At 43.9% G+C, this 24,627-nt stretch overlaps 2 protein-coding genes across 2 annotated transcripts in view; one reads left to right on the forward strand and one right to left on the reverse strand.

Annotated features, from left to right (window-relative positions):
- The window catches only part of CHRNB3 (cholinergic receptor, nicotinic, beta 3 (neuronal)), a 12,996-nt gene extending 4,994 nt beyond the window's left edge, over positions 1-8,002 (forward strand). The window contains exons 3-6 of the mRNA XM_009705140.1: positions 42-86; positions 4,930-5,039; positions 5,265-6,147; positions 7,468-8,002. Of these exons, the coding sequence (XP_009703442.1) occupies positions 42-86; positions 4,930-5,039; positions 5,265-6,147; positions 7,468-7,602 (1,173 nt within the window). The 3' untranslated portion in view covers positions 7,603-8,002. The remainder of the gene's footprint in view (positions 1-41; positions 87-4,929; positions 5,040-5,264; positions 6,148-7,467) is intronic.
- A 6,151-nt stretch (positions 8,003-14,153) lies between these two features.
- On the reverse strand, positions 14,154-24,382 carry CHRNA6 (cholinergic receptor, nicotinic, alpha 6 (neuronal)). Its single transcript, XM_009705141.1, has 6 exons — positions 24,131-24,382; positions 21,630-21,769; positions 19,783-19,827; positions 18,550-18,659; positions 17,440-18,436; positions 14,154-14,610 (listed from the first exon to the last, which is right to left on the reverse strand). The coding sequence occupies exons 1-6, from the start codon at positions 24,207-24,209 to the stop codon at positions 14,488-14,490; spliced, it is 1,494 nt and encodes a 497-aa protein (XP_009703443.1). The 5' UTR covers positions 24,210-24,382; the 3' UTR covers positions 14,154-14,487.
- Positions 24,383-24,627: the final 245 nt, after the last annotated feature.

The raw sequence follows: 24,627 nt of genomic DNA on the forward strand, positions 1-24,627 counted from the left end.
TGTTTTGTTATTTCAGTCTTCTCTACCTTGTGTCACCCTAGGATGAGAAGAATCAGCTGATGACAACCAACGTGTGGCTGAAGCAGGTAAATCAGACCAAATCCCATCTCTGCTTTCAGTGCTGGGCTGCTGACCTGAGCAGCCATCCCAGCCTGCTGCTCACCACGCCATCCGACCCCTTTCGTGACATCAAGTGGCCAGACAAAAGCAGCACCGTGTTACCTTACCTGAAGTTTTTACTTTATTCCTCTCACTTCAGCAAATGCATAAAGCAGCAGAGAGGCAGGCAGATAGGCCTTTAGGAAACAGGGTACCCTCCTCTCCTGGCCTGCACCCCAGCTGTGTGCTCAAGCCAGCTGTATTTCAGGGAAGCAACATCTCCTGACACTCCAGTAGCTGTCCCTGGATGCTGTGTGTGTCCTGAGGGACTATCCTGTCTCAGGCTTAGAGGTCATGCAAGTACTGTCTCTCTTGCTTGAGCTAAGAGTGGTGCCTCGGATAGATTTCTTCTTCAGCATAAGTAAAGAGAAAGACAAGACCAGCATGCTACACTCCCCCCCACCCCCAGTTAAAATCTGTGGCAAATTAATCAGATGTCTCTAACATAATTGCTTCTGTAAGTGATGATAATTTATACAAATGGGGGAAAGGTACAAGTTGAACTGTTATGTCTCCTTTCTTCTTCACTCCTGAAGAACACTGCATTTGGTTTAGATTACATTGCACTGGTTTATTGACCTTGTGACAATTATTTTAAGTATCTCAGTGGTGTGAGTATCTATAAACATGTCAGCTGATCCTAGGCAGAGGACATAAAGCCCAAGCCATACTTGAAATGATACTATGGGAAATGGTTCCCAGGGGTCACCGGGCTGGTAGAGGAGAAATGCGGTTCAGTTTCTGTTCTCACTCTGGTACCTGAAGTGCTGCAGTGGTTGTGCGCTTCTGGGTAGAGCAGGACCCCTAAAAGCCGTGTGGACATCATATGCAAAGACGGTCTTTCCCTTGAAGAGGGAGAAGCTCAGACATCCCCTCGCTGCAGGGAGGACAGGATTTTCCCCTTTTGCTGGGTTAATTTGCTGCTGATCTGAATCCAACTGCTGAGAGCCTGCCCTGAGAGAGATGCGGTGTTACGTTTTCCCCACCTTCAACTGCAATTGCAGAGTCCCTCATGTGCACAGGGCCAGATCTTGGCTTTCTTACTCTGTCTGAGTGCCCACTTGGGCAGACAGCAGAGCCCTCCTACAAAGGTAACCCCTCGTGCCCCTCCGCCCCCCCTCTGTCCTCTCCCCATTCCCACCCTCTCTCCTTGCAGGCTGCAGAACCCACCTCCCCCTGCAGTCTGCAGCTGTGAAATCAACCCACTTCACCCTCCTCATTCTCTCTGTTCCTGCTAGTGTCCCCAGAAAGATTTTACAACCTTTGGCAGCCTTTGACAGAATATTCCTGGGTCTGACCATCTCCTTCTTCTTGGGGAAGACTTGGCTGCTTGCTCCATCCAGGACAGCAAAATCTCCTATGCCCTGGGGCAGCCTTTATCCCTCTGACTGAGTGACATCTTCACCCAGGTTACAGTGACTGCAGAAGAGAGGGACCTGAAGTATTGACTCACATTAGCAGGCCAAATGCGATTCCAGGCTGCCCAAGGGCATTAGGCCTGAGATGCTAATGCAGACAAACATCTACGGATCCTCTCTCCATTGCTGCATGAACCTATGTGGGGATGTTTCAGGTTAGCCCACCCACACTGAGCACCCTGTTTGTATTGCAGCATTGACCTCCCCAGAATTACAGACTGGAGCCTGTGTCACCACTCTCGTTGTGGGAAATTACATTCTGCTGCAGGTTATGCCGAGCATGCTGCAGGAGGCAGGGACCTGCCCCCATCCACTCATCGCCTCTCAGGTGTGGGGCAGGGTGAGGATGAGGGGGAAGGCACTTTGATCCTTCTGCCTCACGCTGTGGCTAAAAGAAGGACACAGCCAGCAGTCTGTACTGTAGACATGCTGATTTCTCTGGATGCCTTTGGAGTCTGTGCTCAGATTTTAGCCAGGGCAGCTCCCTAGAGTAACTCAGCACTGTGATTTTCAGAATGGCTGAGCTGGAGTCTCACTAGTTGTTACCGTTTCCAATACCCCTTCTCCGTCTGAGGGGCTGAGAACATCAAGGCCCAAATAAGATGCAAAGGAAGCCGAAAATAAGTGCGACATAGACTCTGATTTTCACACATGCAGATGCTCCCAGGAGGTCAGGCTGAGCACCAAATACCTGTCGCCTGACCCAAATGTCCTGCTTTGGGAGTCAGCCATTCCTGTAGGCTTACCATGAATGGGTCCCACATGCAATCCAGTGCTTGCAAGATTATTAGAGTGCATAAGCACAACAACTAGGAAAATGTCCATTAAACTAAGCAGAACTAATTTTATTTTTTTCTTTTGGGTAGGGAAAAGTGAAAAACACTAAAACAAACCAGAACTCTCTAACAACACAGATCCAGTCCTTCTGCAGGAGTCGGGGAGGTCAAGGAAGTCTGGTCGTCACTCTTGTTGTGTGAGGTAGAAGGGGAATCAGTCATCATTTCTCTGCAAGAGTCTGGCTTTTCTTAAGTAACGAAAGCTTAAATCCAAGGGTTTTCTTTTTTTTCGTTCTTTTTACCTCAAGCAGCCAGATGCTCCAGGTGGTGGGACTTGATAATGTGTGTGCAGGCAGACACAGAAGGTGCAAAGGAGCTTTTAGTGGTTGCTGAGAAAGTATCTGGGTTTTGGCAAGGCATGGAGTTTACTAGCAAGGGTTGAGAATCTGGGTCCAGTGTTTCTTGGTCCACTTGCTGTGGGTTAGGAACTTGAGTGACAGGCCAGAGATGGGAATTTGGCAGAACTGGAGGAATGGGAGAGCAACAGGAGAGACTGGAGCAACTTGGAAGAAAGGGAGAAGACAGGAAAGGGCCTTTCACATCTGCTGCTACAGTTTGTGTCAGCATCGCCCACAGGGAGATTCCCGTTTTAAACTGCTCATCTTCGAAGTCTGCACACAATCTATCTTCTGCCCTAGTAAGAAGACATGCAACCATTTGCTTTGCAGACATGAAAGAGCACTTTAGCTGGGAGAGAAATCAATGCAGGGCAGGGGGGAGGGAGGACTATTGCAGGTGCAGCAGATAACCCAGGCCAAGGGGCTGCTCCAGTTCACCTCCAGAGGGATGATTACATCTCCAGGTGGCTCACAGGGTATTCGCTTCTGTTGTGTTAGTGCAGGCTACCAGCTGACTGTGTTGGCTGCTGCTGCTGTCAGCCCCAATTATTCCCTTGCACACCAGGTGTTTCCAGCCTAAGCCCCCTTGCACCTATTACAGGAGGTGCCCAGGACACATGTGAGTGGGTGCCCACCTAACAGCCCAGGTTGCTGGAAACCTCTGGCAGATGCCCATCCACAGAGAAAAGTTCACGCTAAAAGTGGTGTGGTCTGTCCCTGCTGCTGAGGCTAAGAGCAGCAATGACCCCTCTTCTGTTTCCTCAACAGCTCCCATCCTTCCTTCAGCAGCAGGAGGAACCAGGGATGGAGGGCTCTGCCTGATAGGTGACACCAGACATTGGGGCAGTTCGGAGAGTGGGTCCATATCTCTTCTAGTGCAGTTAGTGGGGCCATTAATCCTGCCATGGTACCACTCTGGGCAACTGCCTCCTTTGCATGTGCCTCAGGCCAGATTTTAGGAGGAGTCTACCAGCCACCTGCCCATGACCTTGGGCCCCATCCCTTCCCTGCGCCTGGAGAAGGAAGACGCTTGATCTCATTGTCTGTATTTAGATCTCTACTGAGTCTCTGTGTTGCTGTCACACTGTAAAGGACTGCAATAATAAGTGTCTGTATGTATAGCTGTAAAAAGCATGTGGAATCGAAGAAGTAAGAGGGGAACAATATGGTGGGAGAAGCAGAGAATATTGCATTTTCGTTCATCCTTAGGTCCTGGAGGAAATTGCCCAGAGAAGGATGAGGCCCCCACATCCCTGGGGAGCTCTTAGTGCTGGAGCTTAATGGAAAGTGGTTCATCTTCCGCTTCTTGGTATTGACCACAGTCTGCAGCTCTTGCTTCCTCTCACTGCTATTCCTGTGGGCAAGTGAAAACCTCCATCAATAATGAACAGGGATCAGAGAGCTGCTTTTCCACTGCATCTCTGTGAAAATCTCCAGGTTGCTAGAGCTACTTTACTAGAAATTCCCCATCTGAAAAACAAAAAGAGGAGAGAAAAATTATTCTGGAGTTCGGCATGGTGAAAATGGACAGGACTCCCCTTTTTTTTGCTTTTTAAGTATTATCTCCTAGGATTGTAACCACATGCGTTACAATAGCGTTGTAGTATTTTTCCTGCAATAGTGTGCATGTCTTTCTGATGAAAGACCAATGATTTGGTTTGCAAGGACAGTGTACAAATATTAGGTGTTGTATTCCCTTCACTGAAAAAAGCCAGGTCTCCACTGAAAAGCAATTAGAGGCCACCTCTCTGTCACTTGGGTAGTAGTAGCCATACAAGCCAACGCTCTTCTATGGGGTCAGTGCCAGTCAAAAACAACATCGGCTGGTTCCTGGAGAGAAGAGGTGCAGTGCCCAAGGGAAGTGGCTCCTTCCTTCTGGACCACCCTAAGGTGGACTTGGCAGGACAGTGAGTGAAGTGAGAGCCAAGTGCTCTCCGGGAGTGCCTGCCTTGAGATTGCCTGCAAAGGGATGGGTTGCTGGGGCTCACCTATGGCTGGAGGGGCCATGCTTGTGGGGACTAACATCCCTCAGCCCCATGCCTGCCTGGCATCTTCTCTGCAGCTGAGCAGTCTTGCACCAAGCTCTGCCCATTGTGCTGTGCAGTGCAGTCCCTCTGAGGCAGATGGTGGGAGGATGTTGTGTATGAGTGGGCAGAGGACTCTGCTGGCTTGTTACAGGAATGGATCGACCACAAGCTCTACTGGAATCCAGAGGAATACGGTGGGATCACCGCCATCCGTGTCCCCTCTGAGTCCCTGTGGCTTCCTGACATCGTTTTGTTTGAAAAGTGAGTAGCTCGGCTCCTTGCTCTGGGCTTAGGCCAGAGCTTGGGCAAGGGATGTCAGCCACCGTGAAGCTTGTGTGTGCTGTCAGAAGGCTGCTTCTTTAGGTAGTGTGAATGTTGGCTTCCCTTGTGCTCCAGGTGATGGGTAGAAAGCAGAGCTGTGAAGGGGTAGGACTGGGGCAAACACAGTCCTGAACGTGGTACTGTTTCTTTCTGTCCAACTCCCAGTGCTGATGGACGTTTTGAAGGATCCCTGATGACCAAAGTCATAGTGAAGTACAATGGAGTGGTGACCTGGACGCCACCAGCCAGTTATAAGAGTTCCTGCACGATGGATGTGACCTTCTTCCCCTTCGACAGGCAGAACTGCTCCATGAAGTTTGGGTCATGGACATATGACGGCAGTATGGTGGACTTGATTTTAGTGGATGAAAATGTAGACAGGAAAGACTTCTTTGATAACGGGGAGTGGGAGATCTTAAATGCCAAAGGTATGAAAGGCAACAGGAAGGATGGGCTGTACTCTTACCCATTTGTCACTTACTCCTTCGTGTTGAGACGCCTTCCACTGTTTTACACTCTTTTCTTAATAATCCCTTGCCTGGGATTGTCTTTTCTAACTGTTCTGGTCTTTTACCTGCCTTCAGATGAAGGAGAAAAGCTTTCATTATCTACATCAGTTCTAGTCTCCCTCACTGTTTTCCTTTTAGTGATTGAGGAAATAATCCCTTCTTCTTCCAAAGTCATCCCTCTAATCGGTGAGTATCTGCTGTTCATCATGATTTTTGTGACCCTCTCTATCATCGTGACTGTGTTTGTTATCAACGTCCACCACCGCTCCTCAGCAACTTACCATCCCATGGCTCCCTGGGTTAAAAGACTCTTCCTCCAGAAGTTGCCTCGGCTGCTCTGCATGAAGGGCCATGTAGATCGATACTCGTTCTCAGAGCCTGAAGGAAAGGAAACAACCCTGAAATCAAAGCTTCTGGGAAAGCAGAAACACAAGCAAGCAAAAGACGGAGAGAAAATTGTTATTGCCTTTCTGGAAAAGGCAGCCGACTCCATTCGATATATTTCCAGGCATGTTAAAAAGGAGCATTTCATCAGACAGGTAGGTGAAGGGAAGGCAAGGAGCGATCACAGTTTCCTTGACAGCAATGGCTTCTAAGCTCTTTCCTTTTCTGCATGCTTTTCCCTTTGCCTGTTCCTCCTGCTCTCATCTGAGACACCTCCTGGGAGCTTCCCCTCTTTAATAAATAATATGGGTTTTGGGAAAATGCATTGCTTCAAGGAGAACTGTGTTGTGCTGTGAGAGTCCCTGCTCTTCACAGATGCAAGAGGCCACAGCAGCCTCTTCTGGAGGAATTCCTGTTTTGGGATTATTTGAATAGCCTCGTCCTGCTTAAGCTGGGGATAGACATGAATCTGGAAAACCTCTGAACTGTCACCGGCTCTGAAAGTGTATCTTTCACAACACTTACAGGCAGAGTCTTACTGGAGTTGCTAGGTCTCAGTCCTGGCCTCCCAGTGACTATACACAGTGTAGCTGCCCTGTTTTCAGTGGAGGTCTTCTAGATTTTCACTAACATCAGTTCAGATTGGTCCCTAACTACCATCTTTCTCCTCCTCCCAACAATCCACCCGGCTATTAAAATGGCAAATTACTGTGTGTATAAACAATGCATCTCATGTGAGGGTAGGACAGCATAGCAATGCACCTAGAAAAAAAGAAAAACTTCTGTTAGAACACTCCTAGCAAAAGCCAGGGCTTTGTTCAAAGTATGCTGAGAGGAATTCAACAGAAAGATGAACAATAATCAAACATGCAGTATATGAGCACATGGTGTCCACGACTGAAGCCTTCCGTTTGAAGCTGAAATAATTTTTATTAACAAAAGTCCCTTGAATAGCTTTTGTAGATAGCTCTTTTGTGTGTGCAGGGTTGTGCCAGTACTCACAATGCAAAATCCCCCTCCCGAATGGACAAAATCCGAGCCAACAGAGCACTTAAGCAAATGCAAGCCAATGGGACCACTTGTACTGGAAGCGATGTTTGTGCCAATGTGCTGTGCTAGAGCCAAATCCTGGCCCTTCAGGGGAAATGCAGTTCTGTGAAAAGAAACCCAGTTCATTATAAAGACATCTTCAAGCTTCAGTCTGTAAAGTTTCACATATGAACTTAGCTAAAAGCTTTTGCACAGGCTGAAAGAAGTCTGATTACCATGTGTGCAGAACCATGGAATTGTTTTGGGGTTTTGAATGATGTGCAGCTATGGGTGCTGAAAAGGTAATCAGGGTGAGTTTTAGGATATAGCACACTACAAACTTCTAGTTTTAAAACAAGATTGTTGGAGCTGAAATATACGTACAAGTATCAACAAAGTACTTGGCTCATTACTGTTTCTGTTTGTCCTCCCTCTCTCCTTCCCAGGTTGTCCAAGACTGGAAATTTGTAGCTCAAGTCCTGGATCGGATCTTCCTGTGGTTATTTCTGGTGGTGTCAGTGACGGGTTCAGTTCTCATCTTTACCCCTGCGTTACAGATGTGGCTGAACAGCACTTTGTAGAAAATGCTCCCACAGTAGCATACAACAACAAGTACAATGCCAAGGGGTCGTGGTGCCTCCAAAGTTTGGTCTCTATTGTACAGGACGGGAAGCAACAGCAAGAACGAGGGAAGCTGACAGTAACAGCGGGCATTGACTGGTGCTTTCTGTCTTCATACAACTCTACCAGTTACAGATTTGGCTGAGATCAGAGAAAGGCTTCATGCATAGCTGAGTCCTAAAGTGAATTGGGGTTGCACAATTGGGTTATAAGTATTTTACTAGTAGCTTGGTTATATTACAGTAAAAGGCAAGATTATTAGTTAAAATTGGAAATAGTACTTCTGGCACAATGATTACGTTTAAAATGCAGATCTGTCAGTTAAAATGCTACTTTATAAAAGAATTTACAGTAGGAACACAAACCAGTACTCAGTTTATCTACATTTCCAAGTAAAAACCACAAAGTCTCTACAGATTGCTTTGTGCATGTGTCAGAACTGGCAATCGCACAGCATTTGCGTCAGAAAAAACACGAATGTCTTTTAGATAAGATGCTCAAAACGTTGACTCTGTGGCCTCACCTTGCTGCAGAATCAGCTCAACAGTGGCAGAACTTATCACTGCCCACTGGCTACCAGCCTTCATGGCATGCACACTTTATCTCTCCTCTTGGCCGTCAGGAAGCTACAAGGTGGTACCCACTTTTCAGTATTATTTGCAATTTTGCCTGCTACTCTGTAACGTACCAAAAAGCTGAAGAAGTAAAGATTTTCTGCATGCTCTGCATTTAGAAACTATGATTCCTGCACCTGCTCGTTCACAAAACAAGTGGAAGTGGAAGATCACCTGAAGCATATCTCATGGAGAAAGGTAGCTATGCTACTCCATAAGGCAACAGTGATTTTCCTGAACAATTCAGTTGGAGGGAAGCTGCAGACGTTGTTTTCGGCAAATGAAACTTGCAGTTGTTGCAGAAGTGGAGTTTCTTCTCAGAGCTGTGCAGTGGGCTGGCTACCAGGAAGACACATCTTTGGGTGTTGGCTTGTTCATATTTCCCAGACAATTCAGAATTTCATTCCTTTGATTCATTTAAATAGCATCCTTCTGTATGATTAGAAACAGCTCTTAAAAGTGTAAATGAAACCTGAAAGAAAACACACAGATGAAGTTCTCATCGCTTTTGCTGGGGCAGTGTTTTGCCAACTTGGAGTGCTTTAGAAAATCTCATTCAGAACTTGCAAATGTTTTCAAGGCTAGCAAGGGATTTGGGGATCAAATTTTTGACAAACTAAATGTGAATCTGGTGTTAAAGCTTTATCTTTGAAACTTTTAGCTTGAAAATTTCTCCCTAGGGATGGAGGTTAGAAGGTGTTAAAATACATGGAGGTATTCTTGTGCTTGGATCATGTGCGCACACCAGCGCTCTGTGAGTTAATATCATCCCACCTTGTCATGTCACTGCAGAAAGTTCTGTTCACTTGTGCAATCCTTATTAATAAAGATGTATTTAGTAAATGATTCCTGGGGTGAGAGTGCTCAGATGGTGGGCTTTGCTGTTGTTTCGTTGTCAACAGAGTCTAGACTGTAGCCCATTTTAAAAGCTTTGTCTCAAATCTATTCAAACAGAAGAGCTGTCATGTTCTTGGAAAGTCCTTGTAACTTTTTAGCTCTGTGTGTGAGTTTGAGGAGGGAGCATTCAGATGTGGTTACTGTACTGCAGGAACCTAGAACAGACCCATTTAGTTTAGCATATACAGACAGATGTTTTAACATAAGACACTGGTATAAAACTCTTCCACCTTGACTTTACTACCAGCTGCTCCTCTCTTCTTGCATTGTTTCAGTTTGTTCCCCTGGTCAGTACTGTGAAATATCCATAGCAAAACAGCCGGGGAGCTCTTCTTTCCAGCATTTACAGACTCTTGAAATCAACTAGTGATAGGTTACCCCCCTGAGCACCGCTGCCGGAGGCTGCCTGTTAGCCATGACAGATAACAAAAATCCTCTATTAGGCAAGTGCTTCAGCTGTTTAGTGGGCAGATGGTCCTGTCCTCACCTTGTGACTTTTCGGTTGCCCACCCACAAGCACCACATAGGTGCATCTCACGTGGCTGTGTCTGATGCCAAGCTGCTTTTTCTGGCTTATAAAAGTCAGCACGGCTCAGGTCCTTGGAGTGGGAGACGCATGAACACTGCACAGGTATGGCTTTTGGCCTCTGGTTTTCCTAGCATTGCACCTGGGACTGCTACATCTGTAGTCTCAATAATCATTATTTCCTTGTGTTCTTTCTGAGCTTCCCTGAATCTCTTTGCCCCTGGCCAACAAATGCATTCAGCATGTCCCACAGTCTGGCCTACAACTGAAAAACACAACCAGGCAGGACATTTGGGCAGACAGTCCTCTGATGGGGTGCTTTCCTCTGCTCCATGTGCCCTGCCTGTGGATGACAACTTCGCAAATTGCAAATCTTAAAAAAAACCTCAGCAATTCTCTGCCTTACTACTGCCTCAACATGTGCTGCCTTGATTTCTGGGCACTGGTCTGCCCGGGTGTGGGACACTGAACGGGTTAATGTACAGGGGTGCCTCAAACATTGGTGCAAAACAAGTTCTGTCCAGCAACCAGAAGTGGGCTAGCATGATGGGGCTGGGGTGGGGTGGGGTGTGTGTGTGTCTCTGTGTGTGTGCATCGCCTTGTGAGCCAACTCCCCTATTATGTCAACTGAGATACTGTGAACAGAGATACCGTCTGTCATTTGCACGTACGTGCCCATGAACTGTGACTGTGCAGACAAAAGGTCGTACCTTGGTCACGCAGAAGGAAAAAGGGGGAAGGGGCTAGATGACCACCGGAGCTCCACAGCTACCCCAGACCCATTTCTCAAAGTTTTCAAAGCAAAGATTACACATGTGCCAGCCAGGGCAAATGCCCTCCCCTGGGGCATAGCCAAGGTCTATAAAAAGAGAAGTTTCAAGGAGCCACACACACATGCCCACCACCTGAGGACCACAACCAGGAGAAAGACAGACCATCATTGGATCCAAGGCTGGTGATACCCCTCCTCTCTCTTTTATTTCTCTCACATCTCTCTCTCTCTTTCTATCTCTGTTTCTGTATTTCATTCTAGGCATATAACAGTAATATTGTTGAGAATTTGTTGTATTTCATTCTGGGCACTTAAGGGTAATATTGCTGCCAGTTTATTGTTGTAATATAATCGTAACTTTTGCCAAGCCACCATCTGTTGTAAAATGGCCAAGTTTTCAGTAAATGTGTGACTTTGATTGAACCTCTAGCGATGGTCATCACTCCGGATTACTGCGCACAGAATCTAAAATATAACCTCACCCCCACCCTCACCCACTGAGTGGGATGGACAGAGGGCCTTGGCACTGCTTGGCAGGACCATGTGTATCATCCATTCACCAAGACACAAATATGACAAACTCCTCTGGACCTTTTAGTGGGGGAAAGTGGAAAGATGGTCTCCCTTTGGAAGAGAATGTAATCAGCTGGTCAAGATGTCAAATTCTTCTGTGCTCTTAAAATAAATTCATATATGTCATCTCTCTCAAGGAAAGGAGATTTCTTGCTGCTAGTGCTATACTTATCACTGGGACATACAATGAGGGGTGTTGCTGATGTGGCTTTTGAGCTGATGGGGCGAGTATAGACACACCAGTCTGTGTGCCCTGCAATGAACGGGTACTTCACCTGTGGCTGTGTGCGGTGTGCGACCCAACTCAGCATCTGGGATGGCACCAGCTCTGGCTGAAACTTTTCTTGGTATTTCAGTTACAAGGTCCCCCAACAAGAGTTGGGGAAAGCAAAAAAATCACTTTTATGTGGGTTCTTACATGTCTGCTCAGAGATGGGCCCCTACTGCAGCTTTCTCCAAGGTGAAATGCTTATCGTGTCCCCCATCCTCTCTCTTTCTCATCAGCCAACTACTTTCACAAAGCTGACAGGTATACGCAAGACTCCCAGTCTTGAATGTACCAAACACAGCTGAAAATGGCAAAAAAAGGATCCAAAAGTTATTAGGTGGGAGGAAGGAAGGGGAAATAGTACACTCTTAGAAAGTGACAGAACATCACTTTGTAAATCTTACTTTCTTAGGATACCAGGCTGATGAGCTAAACTCTCCAAACCCTGTGTTTGAGGTCCAGAGGCAAGACAGAGAGATGTGTACAACAAAGGCAGGGAACTGGTGTTGGGGCACTGAGGCCTCCCGACGGGAGATGAGGAGTTGTACAGTTGTGAATGTTTTGACAAAAAGCCAGAGATTTTGCTAAAGTCATCTTCCTGGCTGTGGGGTAGTAGCTGTCATGCCTAAGACACTAAGGCAGTACACCTTCATCCGCAATATTTTCATTGTTTGTGTGGTCACAGACTGCAACAGTGAATGTTGGCAGTCAGATGTCTTTCCTGTAGAAATGAAGCTTTTGGGCTTAGAATGCAGCTCCCCTCTTCAAATTCCCTTTCTTTCCCTCCCCTGCTTTCTGATTAAAGTGTCAGCAAGGCAAATGTCATTTAGTAGCATCCCTAAACATATTGTACAGCAGGGAGTTTTTAAAAAAACAGCGCGTCTTCAAGAAAGTATATCCCAGGAGTGATATTTAATTGACAAGCTGACAAAACAAACCATGCTTATTCATACTTCTGTCTGTCAGTCACTACATAATTATGCAACATTCAGGGGGATTACAGAAAATACTGTTTTCTTCTAGAAAATCGTGACGTTACATATTTCAACTACTGGATTAAGAGAGTTATATTCTTGTCATTCCACCTTTATCTCATTTATTCAGTCCTATTCTCTTCATTATGGAACATCAAAAAAGAGCAAAAGGCCAGTCAGGGACTTCAGAAACAGAGTCCTACTTTCCAAGGACTGCTGATGTTCAAAGCAGAGAATGATACATGGCAGACACTGAAAACACTGCACTGACACTGTTCAGTTAAATGTAAAGCCTCATACAAGACAGGAGGGCTTTCTACTCTTGAAGCCACTGGCTTTAATTGGAATGGTGCGTTTTAGAGAAGAATTCTCCAGCACAAAACCAACAGGAATCTAAACAGACAAGGGACCTGAGGGTAAACTGTCCACATAGTATAGAAATCACATCAGGCGCACATTCTACAAAGTATTTCAGGATTAAATGCGCTAGGGTGGGGAACCTGGTTACATAGCAGCAACCTCAGCCTCAAAGGAACAGCCCCTACACTTACAGGTCTGCACACACAGCACTGACCCACCAGAAGGCAGCAAACAGAAAAATTGCTGCAGAACTGCATGGACCAAGGTGCCCAGCTTTGCACAGGATTCATGATAGCCAGCCTTCTCCTGCTGGGATATGTGCAATCCGAGTTGGTCTTGGGTTTTCAAAACAGATGAAAACTCAGGTCAATCCAATGCTGTCAAGCCAATTCTGTCTGTGATGAGTAGCTACTTCTGGACAAACCCTTCACTGTTGGGCTTATGTCTGAGCCTGAGCAAGCAAGAGTTTTCAGAGCAGAACCTGGGGACTGGGACCACTGTTAACCTGATGAGAGAAATGTGGCTTGGAAATCCTCCTGGAGCTCACCAAGGTCTTGGTACTCAGTATCACGAAGTAAAGGGGATTTTGATCACATGCAGAGTTAAGCGGCAGATGAACTAGTTTTTAAAGGTCTTAGAAGCATGTGGATTTCCAATGTGGATGCCTTACATGGTAACCACAGATAGTTCAGGTCTTTTCTTGTTCTCCATAGTGCATCCAGGTTATTCCTCTTTGGCAACTGTAGGATGCTTCAAATGATGTCAACAAGGCTACATGCAGTGCAAAATGCTAAGTTGTTTGTCTTCAACTATGATTAAGTCCTTAAGACCTGTCTGACTTCAAACATAAACATAAACATGTGCTCTGTTGATCTGGGACCCTCATTTGTGTACATATATTGCAGAAGATGGGGACCCTGTATTTTAGATTGTATTGAAAATGTTACAGGGTCAAGGGATTGGTTTGATTGTACTTTTACTTTGATTATTGGCTGCCCTGACACAAGAACACAACAAAGAGCATTGGTCCAGCCAGTAGGACCGTGGTACCTCATTTTAGTGCCATACCAAAGACTAGCTCTTGTACAAGGAAATAGAGAGGAAATATAAATTAACTCAAAGCTGAGGAAAAGTTATGACCTGGAGAGAAAAATGAAGCCAGGTAGAGTGCTCTTTGGGCAATGCACTCAGAAGTGCCTGCACTGTCCTAATAGCCCCCTGTACTGAAACCAAGGGAATTCCTCTTGTCTTGATAGGACAAGAGGAAACAGTCTCAAGTTGCGCCAGCGGAGGTTCAGGTTGGATATTAGGAAGAACTTCTTCGCTGTAAGAGTTGTTAGGCATTGGAACGGGCTCCCCAGGGAGGTAGAAGAGTCACCATCTCTGGAGGTGTTCAAAAAACATTTAGATGTGGCGCTTCAAGACATGGTTTAGTGGGTTTAGCAGGCATGGTGGCATCGGGTATATGGTTGGACTTGATGATCTTTGAGTTCTCTTCCAACCATAATGATTCTATGATTCTATGAAAAGCTCAGTAACTTCAATTTGCTCCTGTCATCCTCAGTGTGATTGTTATTGCTGACCTCATTGAGGGAAAGACAGGCAGGCACTCTAAAAATCCCAGGCATTCTGCCTGCTGTAAAAAGACCACATGCTCATCTCCCATTTTCAGTCCTCTTCTCATTCTGTTTTAGATTGTTTGCTTTCCCAGAGGACCTTTCCCTCTCTTTCTCCTTTCCTCTGTGGCTGGGTGCTGAGGAAGCGATGAGGGGAGGGGTTATGTAAGAGGAGAGAAATATAGGGGACAGTTCCAAACTGAAAATGAAAAAAGAACAAAAGCAGATAAAAGCAGTGGATCAAGTTATGTATCTGCTATTAGTGGCTGGATAAAGAGGCCTGCAGTCCCAAACACACAAAGGATTATAAATACCCAGAGAAATACTCTGTCTATCACCATAGCTACGTATTTCCAATCATCTTCCACCTGCAAGAGAAAAAAAAATGGAAAGGATAAACTGCATGTAATATAACATGCAATTGCAAGTTGACATTATGCAGCAGAAATGTCTCTTGTGCTTTTGAATGTGAGGAAGAACACACATGCAAAGAATGTTGCTTGTCATGCTTAGGGTTGCTGCAGTTTTCAAATGTCTTTAGAGAGCGATGACTTTCTAATAGTATTTACCACTTTTGGCTGAGAACATTCAACATTGTCCTAGTCTGCTGAATTTTCTAAATATTCAAGTCTATTGGCAAGCTATGGTTGTGACATTGACATTAACAAATAGGACTTGATCATGTGGTGGGTGCAGAGTGGGGTGGTTTAACAGCAGGCAGAATCACCGCAGCTGCAGATCCCTAGACCCTGTCACAGGATTTATCCTGACAGCCCACACAGGGGACAGTTTGCTATTCTGGCCTGATTTGCCACACTGTCACTCCAAGAGAGCCCCACTGACTTCAGCAAACTGGACAGCTGGACACATGGACTACAGTAAAGCAAGGGCCCTGACCGAGCAAACCACAGTACCATGTGCTAAGCAGGCCAGAGTGGATTTTCTGTGTCTGAGAGATATACCTTAGAACCACATTCAATGAAGTTGCTGTCCTTTAAACTGTACCTACATACAAGGACCACTGCATCAGAAGAACATTCACTCATATAAAACTAGTCACTGATTAAGAGCTCTCTGCTGAGGGATCTTCCATTTTTTTTCCCCAATTTCTTGATGTTTTCCTGCAAGAGGCTGCTGCTGTACTTGTTGTGAAAGAAAATGCAGCAAGAACTCCAGCTGCTGTAAATGTTGCCACAATTTTTAAAGGCCTTGTATTTATACAAGACTAGTGCATGACATACAGCTTTGTATGCCTGGGTGAAGCAGAAGCAGCCTGCAGAATCATTTCATCAGTGCTTACCCAAGAACAAACCCCTTTCTTTCTCCAAAGAGAGGATTTTTCTCAAATGAAAAATCCTGCTTCCCACCCTTACTATGTTTTGAAAGGTAAGATACAGAGCTGCTGACGCACACACCAGACTAAGAATACAATTTCACGTGGTAGAGAGATTTGCAAAATGCAAATCAGCAAAACTCGCAATGGAAGACTCATCATGAGCTGTATAATTGAGGCGGCATGCTATTCAGACTCCACTCAAAGCCTCTTCTTTTTTGGAGTGCATCAGAGAAATCAGCTGAATACGTTACACAGATGCGTTTTATGCAGCTGGTGTGGCAGTGAGAGCAGGGCTAAAACGCTGGGGTCAAGAAAAACATTGAGGGCATAAGGCAACTAAGCAAGGCTCAGCTCAATCCCCACCCTCCTCTGTGCTGATAGATTCCTGTCTTTTGCTTTGGGCTGGCACGTATTATCCATTCATCCTATCAATTCAGTTACTAGGCCTTAACTGTAGCCCTTTATTCAGAAAGTTATGGACTTTTTCAGATGAAACATCTTCTGCAGGACATAAAAAAGGGAAAACCAAGTAATTTGGGGGTTGCACAGAAATAGCATGAATTGGCACTGATTTCAACCAAATATTCTGATAGAAAGAATATCTGTCAACATTTCCCTCACAAAGCATTTGTGGTTTTCAATACAAATACAGCAGCATCTAATTTTGAAATGGATTTTGCCATCATAGAGCATCTAAAAAATTTCAAAATCAAAAGCAAACATCTAATGACAGATCAAAGACAAATGTTTCATTGGGTTCTAAACACTTTTTTAAAACATCTTGAAGTGTCAGAGAACACCTATTCCTTGTGAGGCCTGGGTGTGGGGGCATGTCGGACAGTCCTTCTTGGAGCTGCTTTTAGCTGCTTGTGTTTACAACTGAGGACGTGGCCCCAGAATTCTCTAAATTCCAAAGTGCATCATTTTCTATGACAGTAATCCCAGTTAGGATGAAAGATTTATAATCTCACACAAGCAAATCCATTAGTTCAAATGCCAAGCCTCATTTTTAAATGCCTCTCTCTCTTTTTTTTTTTAATCTGTCTTTATTCATCTGTTGTCTGTTTTTCTTAAGCTGTCTTCCCCCAAAACTCAACTTTTATTTCAACGTATGTTTGTCATGGCTGAAAAGACTGTATTGCCACAATTAGTCAAATCACTGGAAAAAAAATCAGATCACATGAGACTGAAATAAAGTACAGATAACAGCATTCTGAAAGGAATATCTTTACCAGATTTATCACTGGCTGAGAATAGTTCTCCAGATCAACTACTGTGCTGCTAGACTAGCCCTGTTCTTTAAAAAGCAGTTCCCAAATTTGCTTGTTCCATTGCTAACACAGAACAGCACCCTTCTTGGCAAATAACATGCTTAGTATTGAGATGTGACTGGTTACCAGGGCTGAGCAGTTGGTGAGCAGTGGAAGAGGGTTGCTTCTGAGGATCTACAGAAGTAGGGTTGGAAGAGACCTTGAAGGGTCCCGTCTAGCCTATCCCTTGCCCTATGAACCACTGCTGATCAAAGTCCATTCCTCATGGCCGCAACAGTCTGATGCTCCTCTTCTTTTCTTTTGAAGGGTGAGCCTCATGTCTAATCTAAAAATGTCTTGCTGCTTAAATTATCCACTGGGGATAGAGGAAGAACGGATGAGATGATAACTTTTCTTGTTCCATCCCCAATGGTGATCCCCAAGGGATGCTTTATCTCCTCCCTTTCTGCAGGAAACTGACCCATTTATAGGTCTCAAAATTTTCTTCTCTAGACCCAACAACTCCAGTTCCTCTGGGCTGCCCTCCTAGATCATGTTTTCACTTGCTCCAAGTGTGGCCCTATGCCCAGCTGGGTAGTTACCTCCCTTACCTCTTTGGTTTCATTTTGAGACCTCATGTTCTCTGCGATGAACTGAACATTACTAATGACATCCTTCACTTCTGGGGAGTACTCCATGTGCTCTGTCATCCACTTCAGTGACTGATGGCTCAGTCGTCTTCTTTTGGTGGTAGAGAGTTCAGTTGTCTTGTCACAGTGACTGCATCGCTGCTCCTTGTGTAATTTGGGATCTTTGTGTTTGCTGTGCTTTGACTTGCCTGATGGATTGGCTGATCCCTTCTTGTTTTTTCTGGGGATTTTTCTTTCTGCTTTTTTCTCCTGTTCTAGTGGCCTCTGCATCAACAGGACTTTGGGGAGCAGGCTGAGAAAGACAGTTTTTACCCATTTGGGCATTGTGTGTGTGGTTGGAGTCCTGTAATGTATATTCAGGACAAACACCGTGATGACAATTGACAGAGTCACAAATATCATAGTGAAGAGTAAATATTCACCTACAAGGGGAATTACTAAAGAAGTGGATGGGATTGTTTCTGTGATCACCAGTAAAAATACAGTCAAAGAAAGGAGCACAGAGATGCAAAGAGTCACTTTCTCACCACAGTCAGATGGCAGATAAAAAACTAACACGGTCAGGAACGAGATAAAGAGACAGGGAATGATCAGATTTATGGTGTAAAACATTGGCAACCTTCGAATATAAAAGGAGTATGTTATGTCTGTGTAGATCTCTTCACAGCAGTTATATTTGATGTCATGTTTGTAGCCAGAAGCATCAACTATTTCCCATTCACTATTTTCCCAAAAGTCATTCATATCTACTTTAGATCCAATGATCAGAAGATCAATTTTGGCTTTGTCATAGGTCCATGAGCCAAACTTCAGTGAACAGTTCTGATGATCAAATGGGAAAAAGGTAATATCCATAGGACAGGAGCTTTTAAAAATAGCTGGTGGGGTCCAGGTGATCATTCCATCATAGCGAAGGAGGGCTTTGGTCTTGCCTTCGACTTGAAAATCTCCCACAGCACTAGAAAGACAAATGAGGAAAAGAAAATTACGATGAAAGTAAAATGTCTTTCACGCACACTGCAAGAGAATACTTTGGAGAGGAAGGGTAAAATGGAAGAGTGTTCATCATACTTATTATACAAGACAATATCTGGTTTCCAAATTTTATCTGCTGGTACCCGAACAGACTCAATGCCATCATATTCTCTGGGATCCCATTGCAATTTGTAGTCATTCCAAATCTGAAAGAAGAATGGACAAAGATTTCAAAACCTTGTATTATCAGCAAATATCTCCTTCTCAGATCTTCCTGTAAAATGACAGGCTATGATAACAACTGAAAGTGCAGCACGTGTAAAAGGGGACAATGGTCTGAAAGGCAAGGCCATGACCTGGAGAAACACAGGATGTGTATGAATTTAATTTGCTACTCCCTCCTCTCTGAGGCGATGGGATGCCAATTGTTATCCATTGCTGACATGCTGAGATCTGTCCTCTGTCTTGCTACATCAGTATAGACCCTTACCTGTTCAAGGTTACCTCCCCACTGCAGAGAGGAAATACGGGCCTTGCTGCTGCTGTCAGGAGAGTGCACTCTGCAGGTTAGAGGCGGCCAGAATCAAAGGAGACCAGCATCCGAATGAGAAAAGAGGTATAAATGCACCCTAACAGGCAGCTGCTGCCAGGGGGCAGTATTGGTTCCACAGGGGTAGTGAATTACCAAGTCAGGGGCAGCAAGGGATGTCCAGCAGCTCTCTTGCATGGCTGTCTAGTGCCCTGTTACGGGGCCATGCTCCATGCTCTTGCACCTTACCCTGAAGATCCTGATCAGTATCTTTTACAGTACAGTGTCTTTTACAGAAAGCTTTGTGTGGACCACAATCAGTGCCTGAAGGAAACAGGTTTTCGTGGAAGTTGGCTTGTTTCTCTCAGCAGTTTAGGTCCTCTAAGGATCTTTATCTATGTACAAATGCTAAAACCATCGGGAAAAATGGAGGCATGTTCCTTTTGCTAATAAATGTTTTGGTTGGAATCTTCAATATGGAGATGACCTAACACTGCAGAGCTGCATATTTAATCACTGTTTAATGGGTACATCCAGCTAGATTTAGCAGATAAACCACTGATCATGAAGTTGGAGGAGAATATACCACACAGGAAAGATGGAAGATTTAGCTTCTTGGAAACAAGAATAAAGAAATTACTTTTTCAAATGTGGCTTTGGTTTATGGAGCTTCTCCTTATTCATACCTTTAAAATCCTTGTTACAAAACAAGCACTTATTCTATAGATGTAGCTTACAAGATAACACACATTTCATCATATCAATGCAAAATGCATGAGAAATGCAATGCAGTCACTTACGTGTCTTAGCCACAAATTTGTTTCCATAATCTGATTGACTTCATCCTAGAAAGAAACACAGACATGCACATTTTCACTCCATAAATCAGTTACAATATCCTGAGATGGCCATAAACTTACTCGATAAAAATGGAAACTAGAATTCCACATTAACTGACATCAGATTTGTTCTGGCTATTTTCAGGGGGCTTATGTATTGTGCACAGTCCCTCTCTACTGAAAAATTTTTAAAACCCTACTGAAAAATTATGCCCCACAAATATCAGACATACAAAGATCTGTACTCTTTTTTCAGGGGCTGAGTACATGGAGAACACAAAACTTACAATTATTCTGACCAGCACCAGAGGAATAAGGTTCTGCTGGTAGCTATGTATTTTGTTGGATTCAGTGTTTAAAAAGCTCTGTTTACACTGCACAGTACTGGCCAAGATTCAAGGAAAACGGCATCTGTACCACAGTGTTCTTGCATTTCTATGCAAAACTCTAGAACAGATGCACTCGATCAGCACTAAATTAGGTCACTGTTGTACTGAGTGCTTTTTACAGTCAATTACTGCTATTGCCAATCAGCAACAAATCAGGAAGGCACTGCAAGAGACACAAAAATAAAAGATTGTATCCTGTTCTAATGAGTCTTCAGCCTAAAAGTATTCAGAAAGACTCGTATTACACAAAGTTATGAATGCAGGCTGACATTCACAATGAAAATATCTGCAAGAATATTGCTTTGAGTAATTCTTAGTTTTTAAGCATGTGGACTCAAAAAATTTAAGATGTTTACAAGCCAAAGGTAGAAAATGTTGTAGATGAATTTTCTACATTAGGTACTGAAGATTAAGCACAAAGATAATTTTGAAAGGCCAATAGGGTTCCTGTCTATGGATTAAACTATCTAAGTTCTTGTAAAAATTATTACTCTTTCTTGAGAAAATCCACTGATTTACATATGATGTTTCTTTTTTTCTCCAAAGACAGCACTGGGAGCCAGGGGCTGCAATGTGAGACCTACCTGTTGAAACCTGTCAAGCTACCTTAACATGGAAACAAAATACTTTGACAAAGGAACTCCAAAAGGTGACAACTGCCTTCACCATGAGAACTTAAAATGCCTTCATTTATACTCCCAGTTAACTTAGCTTCCTGGCTGCTGTTGAATGTTGCTCCTCACTGATTGCTTGTCACTTCATTACAGACTCAACTAGGTACCTCAGAATCAAAATCCGGCCTCAGTTCTGTGGATAATTTGCATTATCCAGAGAACAGCAGAATTCAACAAGGGTTAAGGTCAGGTTTTGCTTCTTCCACAGTCCCTCTGCCCTGCCTAGCAGGTCTGCCACCTCAGACACACTCACCCTTGTATACAGTGCACGCCAGAACACACAACATTCATCCCCAGCTCCATGCTTTAAAACACCACTCTGCAGTCTGCATATCTCTTATGTTATTTTGAAACAAAAAGACTATCTCTCAGGACCACGGGGAAATGAGAGAACCACGGGAGAACTGCGCCACATGGCTAGTCTCTGGAGCGGGCTAGCACTGTGGAGAGCGGACTTGAACATGTGGTATTGCTGCTCTGGGTGCCAGAGGCTGCTACCTGGAGTGGAGGAATTTGATGCTACAAAGTAAGCAAATGGATCTGTGTAGTTCAAACCGCTTGTCTGAGCAACTAGAGCAGCTGACAGAAAGAAAGCAAAGGTCTCAGCTTATACACATATGCACACATGACAATGTCAACTATGAAAGTTGTAGGTGCAACCATCACAATTACATCTCTGCTTTAGCAATTTGCACGTGTTTGCAACCATCCCCAAATCTCAGGAGTATTCTGTAACAAGTCTTACCACATTTGTAAGCTGGGTAATGGCCACTTCAAAATACACTGTGACAGGATCAGACACATTCTCCACTGGCCTGATGAACTGGTTGTACTGGGAGAAGAGTTTGTGAAATAACCGTTCCTCTGATTCGCAGGCTGTGGTATCTGTGTTGGTAAAGATAAAGAAGAGCTATGTCAGAGGTAAGGAAGAGGGAAAGATGGTGCAGGACAACATACTAGTCCATGCTGTATTTCTGGATCCTTGCAACCATGCATCAAGACACAGGAGCACAGAGAGAAGGCAGCTGCCAGTTGAAAGCATTCTCTTGCAGGACGTTGCCCACTGCTCCCTGTCTCCTCAAAGTGTAAGGTAATGGCCTGAATGGAAATGTGTCCTAAGCTGGATCTAGCTTATGGGCCTCCATTTGGCCGACTCTGACATTAGATCAAAGTAGAATAAGGTGTGTGAAGTAGAAAAAGTAGAAACGTGGTGAATTTTATCTTTGGAAGTTTTTATGGTAAAACTAAGAGTTTATGAAAAGCATAGCTACTTACTCAGAAATTAAAAGCTTGAGGCTGCAACTACTGGATCAAAATCTATGTCAGGGACTTTGGTGATTATAATGACGCCTCCTAGTCTTAAAAACTATCACCACATTTTATCCTCATGTATGCTATTTCAGTTCTTTAGATAGCATGATTTTTGCTCTGAAGGAAGTTCATTTATTAAGTTCTATGAGAAAAAAAAGTGGAAGTATTAAAATTTCTTATAGAGTAGCATGCACCTTTGTAATACATAGCGATTCTTTGGGAACAAGAAGATCATAGCTGTAACCCCCATTCAACGCAGGATAGACCCGATGGCTTGGCGGGAATAAGGTATATGATAGGCACCGAGCTATCTCATTGCAGAGTCAAGAATGGTCTTAATCTGTAACATACAGCCCAAACCTGAAATAGTATTTTCACAGTGCTAAAGGCTACAGACTTTGAGTTCAAAAGGAAAGATTAAATCATGTCGACAGGCAACATCAGCTCAGAAAAATACTTTTATTCAATAACTTTGCTATTTCAATGCACTACTACAATCCAGCACTTAAATTCAAACTACTTTGTAAGGCAAAGATTTAGAACTAGCTCCTCATATTGAGCATAGCTGTGTTATCAAAGCTATGTGATGATGTCAAAGATATTACTGAGGCAACTGAGGAAAAATCAGTTTTTCAGATACGTGGTCGTAAGTTTTTGTGTTAGTCCCAGACTGCACTAGAACATGTCAGGAAAGCAATCATGATAAGCCTTTATGACTGCAAATATTGAACACAGAAGGGGTTTGTGTCAGGCACCGTGGTGTCTGGCACAATATAGGACATAAATTTGCAATTTACATTTCCTTCAGTGAACACAAGGGCCTGTGGTTGCACAGATGTCCTACAGGGAGATGCTTAGTCTCAGCATGCTGCACTGTTTTCATGCTTAGGCCATCCTTCCCCTGTTTTTGAAAAAAAAAGGGCATTTCTGCCTCTAAGGTGATACAAAGCATGCTTCGATTCAGGGGATTATCATGATTAAAAGCTGAAATGTTGGTTACTGTTGACTTACATGTATGGAAAGAAAATTCTAGTAAAACTTCCATGACTTGATGTTTTGTTTCATCTTTTTAGCATCATCCAGAGAAGATACATGAATGTCTGTAAAGTCTGGAAGTTTGTATATCATGTGTTGTGCTATCCAAAAAAGAAACTGCAATTTCCTTTTCCGATTTCCTCATCATCATCCATCGCACTGTGACTAGAAGTACGCTACTGTGTGAACGAAGTTTCTTACCAAAGTCTCAGGACTAAAGCTGGTGAGTCTAAAATCATGTTTCATTTGAAATTTTCTTACTGGTTTCTTAACAGATACATGCTTTAAAATAAAGTAACAGAAACAGACAAGTATTTAGGCCTTTGATTTTTATATTTCAGTTACAGATTCTCATCCCATTGGTGCTGCTTTAAGACAATGCTTTATGCCTTCCTAACACAAGCACTGTAATTCATAAATGTCTTAATCGTCAGCAGAAGTGAGACTTTAAAAAAAGATGTGGTGTCTTAAAAGCAAAAATTCTGCTAAAAGACTTGTGCATGGAAATCATTCCAGCATATTTAACTATAGATCACAAACAACAGTGAACAAAAATATATCAAGTTTTACTTTTAAAGGTGTGAGTACTGAATGTGCATATCTTTAGCCTGTATCATTTAAGCAACTGCAAAATTCAAGCACCAAATGAAATCACTAGAACCCCTATTTCACTTTCATTCTTTGCTAGAAACAGTTCCTTAATAAGTTATCAAACCAAAATGAAGAGTTTTATGTGTGAAAACTAGAACTGCTTTAGTTCTCTTAAAATACTGTTGAAATGTTACAGATTTCAGGTTAGAAATAGCTGGTAGAAGCTTTACACTGAATTCAGTCTAGGAAAACAGAAGCAAAGACAGTGACTAGAAAATATTTTAGAGACTAGTATCAAAGAGAGCCTACCTTTATTCAAGGATGTGAACACGAATGCCCACACATAGAAAGCAGGGTAACACCAACATAGCCACCTCTCAGGATGCATTGCTAGCAGCAGAATAGAGCTTCCTCTTGAGAAGAGAGGTTTGGGGAAAGAAATAGTAGGCAAGAAGATATACAAGCGCCCTGGACAGTAAGTAGGTGGTACAAGGAAGGATTTCAGTTTCGCATTTGCAGCAAACTCTGCAGTTTGCTTAGCAGAGCAAAGCCTTGCAGAGTTGCTTCCACTATTAGCAGACAGGAGAGCTTATGCTGTACAGAGAGAAGGGAGTCAGGCAGCATCCTATCAGGTGACTTTTCACATTTCCAGTCACCCGCACCCTTGCCTCTGGGGGAATGTGTACAGTGCAGGAAAGAGGGGGAAGGCAAGACACAGGGCAGCCAGTGTGGAGCAGGGGCGGGGTGGGGGGAGGACTGTCTCAGCTGTCCACCCACTGGTTAAAGAACACTCATCCAAAGCAGTT

This window comes from Cariama cristata, unplaced genomic scaffold, assembly GCF_000690535.1.
Source record: "Cariama cristata isolate BGI_N322 unplaced genomic scaffold, ASM69053v1 scaffold7308, whole genome shotgun sequence".
In the NCBI taxonomy this organism is placed as follows: Eukaryota; Metazoa; Chordata; class Aves; order Cariamiformes; family Cariamidae; genus Cariama; species Cariama cristata.

Coding starts and splice junctions, on each gene's coding strand:
- CHRNA6 (XM_009705141.1), bottom strand. CDS start 24,209: ATGCATCCTGAGAGGTGGCTATGTTGGTGTTACCCTGCTTTCTATGTG. Junction 21,770..24,130: donor GTTCACATCCTTGAATAAAG/GTAGGCTCTCTT, acceptor TTACCAACACAG/ATACCACAGCCTGCGAATCA. Junction 14,611..17,439: donor CTCAAAATGAAACCAAAGAG/GTAAGGGAGGTA, acceptor TTTCTCTTGCAG/GTGGAAGATGATTGGAAATA.